This window comes from Hippocampus comes, unplaced genomic scaffold (assembly GCF_001891065.2).
Source record: "Hippocampus comes isolate QL1 unplaced genomic scaffold, H_comes_QL1_v1.1 scaffold830, whole genome shotgun sequence".
Classification (NCBI taxonomy): Eukaryota; Metazoa; Chordata; class Actinopteri; order Syngnathiformes; family Syngnathidae; genus Hippocampus; species Hippocampus comes.
In genome coordinates, this window is record NW_017806024.1 from 51,718 (window position 1) to 61,840 (window position 10,123).

Here is a 10,123-nt window from a genome sequence, read left to right on the forward strand (position 1 = left end):
AACTCTTTTAACCAATGTTAATCTTGACTGCGTTTGAAGTGGAAGAATCAATAAATTGTGATCATAACGCCATCGGTCACACTTAAAAGGATCAATAATACATGCACTGAATTAAACCCTCACACATTGCATTATGCATGACGCACACATGTGATGTGTGCACACACACTCACACAGAGCAGCCACTTGCTTTCATTGCCGATGCAGCTGTTCGAACACGCTACGAGCAGGCCGTCACGTCCCTCCCCAACGCGTGTTTATTCAGCTTTTCCTTTCATTTCTGTTCATGTGTTCTTTAGCGGCCGACGGCCATCACGAGCCAGGCAAACATCACAGCAATGTTTTCTTTTTCTTTTCGCAGCCCCACGAGTTTGACGAGTGCAGGCTGGACATCAGCGTCAATGACAGCGTGTGGTACCTGAGGGCCCAGGACCCCGAGCACAGGCGACTCTGGATCGACTCCATCGAGCTGCACAGGGTCAGCCGTGTGCTCTTTGCCTTTCGCACAATCACCATAAAAGTCCCAGTAAAGTGAAACCAAATATGCCTTTTGAATTTGACGCACAACAGAGGAGAGTGATGTTCGGATCCATGCCAAATTGAACAAATTTAGCCTGATACATATATTGAGGCTTCCACCTTTCTCACCCTGACGTGCTCACACTCATGGCCAATGACGACGCGCTCTAAAAAGGATTAAAAACAAATCTCTGAATTCACTTTACAGCATCTTTCGGAGTGTGTGAGTGTGTGCTTATCGTTGTTTTTTGTGTGTGTGTGTGTGTGTGTGTGTGTGTGTGTGTGTGTGTGTGTGTGTGTGTGTGTGTGTGTGTGTGTGTCATGTTTCGTGTTTTGATCAGCGTGTCAGAGAGGGGACGAGAGACAAGGGAGGAGTCCAGGCTATGATTTTCATCCCTCCACCACTGGTGCGTTTAGGGATCCGTGTGTGTGTGTGTGTGTGTGTGTGTGTGTGTGTGTGTGTGTGTGTGCGCGTGCGCGCGCGCGCGCGCGCGCGTGCGTGTGTGTGTATAGCACTAACACTTAGCAGAGTGAAAAAGTTTGCAAGGAGCCATGAGGAAGTCTCTATGACTTCCTCTTTGAATGTCACAACACAGTGTCACTTTTCATACAATTCTCCAAAGTGTGCTGAGAATTTGCCGTGTGCGTGCCAAAACAGCTCTGAATGAAACGCATTACAATTGGGAAAATAATAGCGAATAATATAACAACAATACTTAACTATGGGATCAGTGGTGTCGAAGTAGCTCAGTGTATGTTTATGGTGAGTGTTTTTTTGCAGTGACATCGCCAGATACCGCCTTGCATGCCTGTGAACAGTGATTTTGCAAGCCTATGCTAAGGGGAAGTGTGCGCAAGATGAGGAGAACGTCATTCACGTTTCACTTGAGCTTAGTTTTGGGAAATCCCCCTCTACCCATTCAACGGTCCCCTCCCCCCTCTCCTGACCATCCCTCGGAAGCGTCACGGGGACATGACTCACCCTAGTGCACATCCACTCAACACACACATTTTAGCTGTCATTCCAGCCACAGTGAGTCACCGCTGAAAAACTCTCCCTTCCTTCCGAACCCCCAAAGTACTCTCCAGACCACCACCGAGTCGCCCTGGAAACACAACACAAGTTAGATGATGCAGCTGTCGGGATTCCGCCTGATACAGTATATTAGCGCCATTGAGCTTTAAGGAGATAAAGTAGCACAACAATCAGTTCTGCTGGACAAGCCGCTTCCCCTCATTTGATTACGTCCTCCTTATCACACAAAATAGCTTGGTGGCACATGGAGCAGCCTCGCACACTGCAGTGCACTCATTACATCTGAGCTGATTAATGGGCGCATGCGTGCTCAGGGCTCTAGAGACCGAAATCTACCAGCAGAGTTAACTCCTGGTCATTGACCTATAGTTACCTTTGCCATATGTGGTGGGGGAAAAGGAGAGGGGGGCAGTGGGCTATCTGGGTATGTGCTGCTCCCTGGTGGCGCACCAAAAAAGTGTTTATAAAACGAGGTGGACAAAACATTTGTTTCCATGATTACAAGACATGTCACGCTGGATGTAAGCAGTTTTTCAACGTCTGTTGGGCCATGGCGCATATTTTACATGAAAAAAAAGTAAAAAGAAAAAAAAAGAGTCCGACGTGATAGTCAGTGTGTGGACAGGGGCTTTGCACTGGCATGGCTGCTGGGAGTGCCTCGTTGTCTCGATGTGGAAAAATCCCCGCAACGATCAGGTGGAATACAGTATATTTTTGCGTCTTATGTTGTTCTGTAGGCATAGGAAACACGCTCTCAAAACTAGCATCCATTTTTTTCCAGGTCATAGAAGTACAATATTATTAGAAATTGTTTCATTTGACGGTCGTGTCTTCTCCTCACTAGGCCGATCCCGGCTACGGTTCCGAGTCCAGCCTTGGGCGACATGGCTCCATGCTGTCGCTCACTTCGGCCACCAGCGGCTACTCGGCCACCTCCACTTCCTCTTTCAAGGTGACACGATAACCCGTCCTCCTTGAGACACGTCACCCGATGAACTGAGCATGCAATTAATGCCGACGCATGCTGTAAAATATGATATATGTTCCTGTTCTATGTTGAATTTACTCATTCCAACATGGCTGCCTTGTTTCTAGAAGGGTCACAGCCTGAGGGAGAAGCTGGCGGAGATGGAGACATTCCGAGACATCTTGTGCCGGCAGGTGGACACGCTGCAGAAATACTTTGACGGCTGTGCAGACGGCGTGTCTAAGGACGAACTACAGAGAGACAAGAGTAAGCCAACGTCCTCCAAAGTTATCAATCCAAGACCGTCAAACACAGTATGCTGTAATCGTCACGATTCACCTGTTTGTGACTCACAACATTTGTTAAATTAAAATTAGAATATTACCAGTGATGGACAGTTGGGGCGATGAGTGAAATCTTGACTTTTGGAAAAACACGCTAAACCGGTACTCGGCCCATGCCGACCGACTTGTGACAAACCGCCGTCTCGATGCGTTGGGGTTTACTGTAATCGGAGACGGTGTTTGTTGGAATCCACAGTTCTTATTTGATAAGTGCAGTTTTGTGGTATTGGAGCCACTGTGTGTGTGTGTGTGTGTGTGTGTGTGTGTGTGTGTGTGTGTGTGTGTGTGTGCGTGTGTGTGTGTGTGTGTGCGTGCGTGTGAGTGTGTGTGTGAGAACATTCTCGCATGGCCGCCTGCGATCGTCACGCCTTTTGTTCCCATCCCTGCTCCCCCTCACCCTCGTGCCATCCTCAAGATGAAACTGCACCATTGTCACACCAGTCTGACGGCCTCAGACCCTTTTGTGTGTGTTTGTGTATGTGTGTCAGTCAGTGTGCGTGTGGGATGACAGCCGGTTTTTGTTTCAGTCGTGGAGGACGATGAGGACGATTTTCCCAGCACCCGCACCGATGGAGAGTTTCTTCACAACAGCAGCAACAGCGCCAAAGACAAACGTAAGTCAGGCAAAGAAGTCATTTCACTCCCGTCCACGCGCTTAAGCTGACGTTTGGCTTGTGGTGGCCGCACAGTTTTCCACTGCTCCAATCCGAAGGCGGTGAACGGCATCGACTTCAAAGGCGAGGCCATCACGTTCAAGGCCACCACCGCCGGCATCCTCGCCACTCTGTCGCACTGCATCGACCTGATGGTCAAGCGAGAGGACAGCTGGCAAAAAAGGCTGGACAAGGTAGAGCAACACTTGCTCTTAAAGGCTCACGTATCCTGACAGCGTGCACTCGGGGTGGGGGGGATGCTGTTGTCGACATTTAGTGTAAAGGAAGTAGAGTCGAAATCGATTAATTGATGTCGTTGAACTCCCATCATAGAAATTGTTTGCGGCAAAACACACACTGACATTTGGACACTGAAAGCCACACTTGTCAATTTACAACACTGACAAAAGTCAAGACTTAGACATGTTGTTTAATTGCCTTTGAAGCATATGTTTGTTAAACAGTTTTTAAAATTGGTAACATGTTAAGGGATAATACTGTGCGATCGTTTAATGAAAGTTTTGATGTTGAAAGTGTGTGGGAGTGGTCTTTTAATGTGCACACGTGGCTGCAGGAGATGGAAAAAAGAAGAAGAATCGAGGAAAGCTACAAGTCGGCTCTCAACGAGCTGAAGAAGAAGTCCCACTTTGGAGGTCCAGATTACGAGGCGAGACCATCGAACAAGTCGTCAATTTTTATTTCAGTTTGTTTTAGTCATGAGCTTACGTGTTGACACGTCTTCCTGTCACCGCCAGGAGGGTCCGAACAGCCTCATCAACGAGGAGGAGTTCTTCGACGCGGTCGAAGCCGCTCTCGACCGCCAGGACAAAATTGAACAGGTGCGCGAGTTGTATTCTGTCGCGGGAAACAGGTTGACCCTTTTGTCGACAAGAGCCTAGGCAACGTAATCCTCACAGTGATCAGCTTCCTCGTGCAAATGGCACATATTTACTGAGTCTTTTTTTTTTTCTTTGTGTGTTCTAGTGTCAGACGGAGAAGACCAGAATCCAGAGATCGAGTCCACTTCCACCAGCAGACGTCTTCTCCAGCTCGGGCTCTCACAGATTATCCGAGCAGGTTATCTATCCGCCTGTCTTTGCGTCCCTTCTGCACATCTCCGCGCTGGAAAATGTCAATCATTTCCGCTTCCTCACTCGCAGGTGGAGGAGATGGTGCAGAGTCACATGACCTACTCACTCCAGGACGTCGGCGGTGACGCTAACTGGCAGCTGGTAGTGGAGGAAGGCGAGATGAAGGTATGTCGCCATGAGAGTCAAATTATTATTTCCCCACAGGAAATAAATTATAAAGTAGAAAACCTGTTCGATCACCAAAAAAAAGTCGAATAGCGCTTTTTCTCGATGCATCCAGGTTTACAGGAGGGAAGTGGAGGAAAACGGCATCGTACTGGACCCTCTCAAGGCCACACACTCGGTGAAGGGTGTGACGGGACACGAGGTGTGCCACTACTTCTGGGACACGGCCTACCGCAACGACTGGGAGAGTATGTCCGCTTTCGTAGCAGAAGTCCCGGTATGCTTCGATTCGTCTGATTGTGACCTCGCTTTCCACCTCCCCCGTAGCCACCATCGAGAACTTCAACATCGTAGAGACGCTATCGGAGAATGCTGTCATTGTCTATCAGACACACAAGGTACGACCACGCCTCAATTCGACCTTTGACAAATTCCGTGGACCAGTAATAATCTGGTTAAAAAAATTGAAATATTAGTTTATTGTCGATGCCTACAGTGAAATTGAGTGACTAATGTGCACTTTCAGAGGGTGTGGCCCGCCTCCCAGCGTGATGTTCTGTACCTATCGGCCATGCGCAAGATGGTGGCCAGCAACGAGAGCGACCCCGACACGTGGCTGGTGTGCAACTTCTCCGTGGACCACCACGATGCGCAGGTGAGTGGGGAGGCGCCAAGGGGGCCACGCATGTATCCACACTGTGTTTATTTATTTTTTTAACTCTTTATTTATTTTAGCCAAGCAGCCGCTGTGTTCGTGCTAAGATCAACATCGCCATGATCTGCCAGACCTTGGTCAGTCCACCAGAGGGCAACAAGGAGATCAGCAGAGACAACGTGCTGTGTAAAATCACATATGTGGCCAATGGTGGGTCACAAACACAGCCAGCCCACCTTGTGTACTATGTTAGGATGTTTTTAGCCGTTATTTTCATTGAGTATTCATAAAGTAAAATTCTTGAAATGCCACCTCATTTCTTGAGAAGTGGGAATTTTTCTTTTTTAAAAAAAATCCAACTTTTTCTGGGAAATAAATGTTCTCTTGTTTTTACTTGTGTGGGGGCGAAGTAACTTTTTCCTCAAAAACATACAACTTTATTTTGTTTTGTGTTTTTTAAGTATAACTTTGTTGCCAATTTGAAAAATGCAAATGTTTGTCTTTTGTGCAGTGAATCCCGGAGGCTGGGCGCCAGCCTCGGTGTTGCGGGCGGTGGCCAAGAGAGAGTACCCCAAGTTCCTGAAGCGCTTCACCTCTTACGTACAAGAGAAGACCGCCGGCAAGCCAATCTTGTTCTGATCCTCTCTTGCAACGTTACATCGTTATTGTACCAAGTCTTGTTCAGGCCGCACTGGAGAGGATAAAAAAAAAAACACACACACACACACACACAACCTGACCGTGAAAAAATTAAAAATGTTGTAATATTATTACTTTTGTTTTATGAAGAGTAACTCTTTTACATCCAATTTGTTTTCTGTTTTTTTTTCTTTTTTTTTTTCCTTCTGAACAAGTTAAAAAGCATTTTTCCTGAAAATGTTTACATTTTTTGATAGACCAAATTAATTTTTTTGAATTACAGTTTGACAATAACTGTTTTCCTCCCCTTTTGTCTCTGGAAAGAAACTTGGATTTTTACAACCATAACTTTCTTATCTTCATAAACCTTTCATTTTTCTATATAAAAAAAAATGGTACTCTTGAAATGTACACCACTTCACTCTCTCAAGATTACCATTTACTGTAGTTGTGGTAGTCTTTTTTTTTTTTTTCCTTTTCACTGTGAGCCTAATACTGCTTGGTGTTATTGACATTCAGCAGGATTCCTTCCCAGCTGCCAATCCGCTCCAGCAACTTTTCAAATTGCCCAGTACCTCAATGCAAAGTGCATTAAAGTGATGTGTACGTATGTTCTATAAGTACAGTGTAAGAAGCTCTAAGAGACTTTATCTTTGCTATCAGACTGTTTTCTTTGCTACATGGTCAGATGATTTGTTTACTTGTTTCACGAACACTGAGGGGACCGCCGTGATGAACGGAAAACCCCTATGACGTAAGACGCTAATCCCGCTCATGAATGCGCCTGATTTCCGGCGCACAAGGCGGAACCAGGCCACCTAAAATTTGAAGCGTGTCGCACAGGCTTTTTTTGTTGTTGTCTTGACTTAGTAGAGTCCAAAATGCCTTCGTGGGTTAGTTCGAGGGGAGGTTGCAAGAATTTGACACCTGTGATGTCAACGAACAAGTGCCCATGTCCTGGATAGAGAAACATTTTTACAAACTGCATTGTTACAATGTTCAATTTTGATTTGACTTCTTGACTCCAATGAAGCACTTTGACCTTCCCTTTACTAATTCGTTTGTTTGTGCATTTTTACCCTGCTGTTATGTTGTGGGTTAAATTGACCCATCTATTTCAAATATTTTTCCTCTCATTTGTTTCTAAAAATAATCCACATATCTTTTTTTAAAAGCTATAATTTTCAAAAAAATCTGAGGTTATACAAACTGTTGATTTTTTTTTTTCTTGCAAAAATCAAGCGACTTTCTTTTTTCCTCAAAATAGATGCAATTGTTTTCTACAAAAAGCTTTTTTTCCCCTCAATAAATACTTTTCCATACTTTTCTCAAAACCCCTGTTATAAAATATCAGACAATCTAATTGACCCATTTGCTTTTTAAAACCATTCTTCAATTGGCTTCACATGAGACTTAAGTAGCAGTTGTGTAAAGTGGAGAATGGCCCACAACATAACAGCAGGATGTTGGAATGGTTTGGATCCACATTTCGAGATAAGTTGCTCAATGATGACCTATCGTCTGGCACATCATTTCTAAATGTTTGCTAGAAGTTTGCTGGTTAAATGTACTTGCAGTACATGTACTGTATATAGTTTATGCCTACTAATGCTTTGAAAACTTAAAAGTACTCTTAGCAGATTTCCCTGTGGAGAAATAAAAATGTTTGACCAACGGTGGACAATGCCATTTCATGTTTTTAAAAATACAAGAAAACTACATTTCTTTCAAATCTAAACTCAAAATAATGAGTTTTTAAGAAAATTCTCACCTTGTCAGCATTACTGTCACCCATGGAGATTACACATTTGGCTTTAGGCCACAACTTTTTTGTCACTCCCTCCAAATCTGAGTTTGTCAATCTGAGTTTCTGAATGCATAATAGAACATTTTTTATGACTTAATCTAATCCCTTCTGCTCACTGACTGAAAACCACGTATTTACAGTGATTAATACTTTTTTAACTCATGATGCGGGGAGATTAATATGAAAACTCAAGAGTTATTGCATAATATTGTCCCGAATAGTTTGGTAGGAACAGTTTAGCCCTCCCTGATGCTACAGTAAATACTTGTACAGTACAAACCAGATACTGTCGAAACATGGTGTGTAGCTCGTTGCTGATTGGACAACCGTTTTCCCGCATCATCTGGCCAATCGCTGAGCAGCACAACTGCTTATAAATACAAAGCGTGTCGCTTCTGGAACTACATTCAAAATTCAACTCATCAGTAAGAAACTATGTCTGGGCGTGGCAAATCCGCCAAAACCAGGGCGAAGTCCAAGAGCCGATCTTCCCGTGCCGGTCTTCAGTTTCCGGTGGGTCGTGTTCACAGACTTCTCAGGAAAGGTAATTATGCCCGACGGATCGGCGGCGGCGCTCCCGTCTACCTGGCGGCTGTACTAGAGTACCTGACTGCCGAGATTTTGGAGCTGGCCGGTAACGCGGCCCGCGACAACAAGAAAACGAGAATCATCCCTCGTCATCTGCAGCTGGCGGTCCGTAACGACGAGGAGCTCAACAAACTCCTTGGCGGGGTCACCATCGCTCAGGGTGGCGTGTTGCCTAACATTCAGGCTGTTCTGCTGCCCAAGAAGACCGAGAAAGCCAAGCCTAAGTAGAGTTGTTCGTCACTTTCTGCGCCCCCACAAAGGCTCTTTTCAGAGCCACACAACTTACTCAAAGAGTGTCCACATCTCTTAATTCACAAATCTGGAGCTTCGTTGAATGGGATTTGTAATTAAAATGTCTACTCGTTGAGATATATTTCCAAAGCTCATCACTGGCAGTGTATTTAATAGTTTTCTTGTTGTGCCTTAGCTCACACCCCAAAAGTACTCTTACCTACTTCTATCAAGAGCAGACCTAACTACTCTTGGAATGTGAACGATTACGCTCAAAAATCATATTCACTAGAAAACTGAATTGAGCATTATGTTGTGATGTTGCTGCCCAAGAAGACAGAAGACCAAGTTGAGCTGTCTGACACTTACTACTTTTTGTATACACATATCAGTTAAATAAAGGCCATCTGTGCTCAATTAACTGCATTTGGTGTATCGTGTTCGGACAACTTGAATAGCACCATATTGAGACAAATCACCTGTAAATACAATTTTAGTATACATAAACGTGTTCATTTCTTTATTAACTTAAACATGGATTTTTCATGTAATTGATTTTATTTGAAAGACAAAATTCTTCCTGGGAGTTAAAAGCGTTGAGTAAAACGCGACAAAATTCTTGCCTGGACTTAGAACTGCTGAGTGAAGCTCCTCCCCGCAAGATTGCATCAGCTGTTCTCTTTCAGGTCCGCAGTCTTGTAATAAGAGTACCCGCCCGCAGCAGTTAGGCATTATTACACTTGGTATTCGACTCTTGTTGAGAACATGTCTGGTAGAGGCAAGGGAGGCAAAGGTCTCGGTAAAGGAGGTGCCAAGCGTCACCGTAAGGTTCTCCGCGACAACATCCAGGGCATCACCAAGCCTGCCATCCGTCGTCTGGCACGCCGCGGAGGAGTCAAGCGTATCTCCGGTCTCATCTACGAGGAGACCCGTGGCGTACTCAAGGTCTTCTTGGAGAACGTCATCCGTGACGCTGTCACCTACACCGAGCACGCCAAGAGAAAGACCGTCACCGCTATGGACGTGGTGTACGCGCTCAAGAGACAAGGGCGTACTCTCTATGGATTCGGCGGCTAAGCTCATTCTCTCACCTGTTCACCAAACAATCAAAGGTCCTTTTAAGGACCACTCACTACCTCTAACAAGAGTAGTCATTCACTATAGTGGCAGACAGGAATCCGTAAACATCTGCATAACACACAGTAAGCATTAACCGGATCTGACTTGATGAGACTTGGCTATATGAAAAATGCAATCTTAGGAAGGCAGCAATAAGTTCCGTTTGAAATTTGTTTAATCTCTAACAAGAGTAGTCATTCACTATAGTGGCAGATAGGAATCCGTAAACATCTGCATAACACACAGTGAGCATTAACCGGATCTGACTTGATGGGACTTGGCTATATGAAAAATGCAATCTTAGGAAGG

The 10,123-nt window shown here is 45.0% G+C and overlaps 3 protein-coding genes across 5 annotated transcripts in view; all 3 read left to right on the forward strand.

Annotated features, from left to right (window-relative positions):
* Positions 1-6,171, forward strand: part of LOC109529268 (collagen type IV alpha-3-binding protein-like) — a 23,241-nt gene extending 17,070 nt beyond the window's left edge. The window contains exons 6-20 of one of the 3 annotated variants that reach the window (XM_019892572.1): positions 362-478; positions 861-926; positions 2,400-2,507; positions 2,654-2,789; positions 3,394-3,480; positions 3,556-3,713; positions 4,094-4,186; positions 4,275-4,358; positions 4,504-4,596; positions 4,680-4,775; positions 4,891-5,023; positions 5,103-5,173; positions 5,302-5,430; positions 5,511-5,640; positions 5,942-6,171. In XM_019892572.1, coding sequence (XP_019748131.1) covers positions 362-478; positions 861-926; positions 2,400-2,507; positions 2,654-2,789; positions 3,394-3,480; positions 3,556-3,713; positions 4,094-4,186; positions 4,275-4,358; positions 4,504-4,596; positions 4,680-4,775; positions 4,891-5,023; positions 5,103-5,173; positions 5,302-5,430; positions 5,511-5,640; positions 5,942-6,069 — 1,629 coding nt within the window. In that variant the 3' untranslated portion in view covers positions 6,070-6,171. Of the gene's footprint in view, positions 1-361; positions 479-860; positions 927-2,399; positions 2,508-2,650; positions 2,790-3,393; positions 3,481-3,555; positions 3,714-4,093; positions 4,187-4,274; positions 4,359-4,503; positions 4,597-4,679; positions 4,776-4,890; positions 5,024-5,102; positions 5,174-5,301; positions 5,431-5,510; positions 5,641-5,941 lie in introns of all 3 variants that reach the window. The other 2 variants (XM_019892571.1, XM_019892573.1) reach the window with 2 other exon arrangements.
* A 1,107-nt stretch (positions 6,172-7,278) lies between these two features.
* LOC109529271 (late histone H2A.2.2) lies at positions 7,279-8,826 on the forward strand. The gene has a single exon (XM_019892577.1). The coding sequence runs from the start codon at positions 8,312-8,314 to the stop codon at positions 8,690-8,692; it is 381 nt and encodes a 126-aa protein (XP_019748136.1). The 5' UTR covers positions 7,279-8,311; the 3' UTR covers positions 8,693-8,826.
* Positions 8,827-9,446: 620 nt separating this feature from the next.
* On the forward strand, positions 9,447-9,984 carry LOC109529272 (histone H4). Its single transcript, XM_019892578.1, has one exon. It carries the CDS (start codon positions 9,461-9,463, stop codon positions 9,770-9,772), a length of 312 nt encoding a protein of 103 aa, XP_019748137.1. The 5' UTR covers positions 9,447-9,460; the 3' UTR covers positions 9,773-9,984.
* Positions 9,985-10,123: the final 139 nt, after the last annotated feature.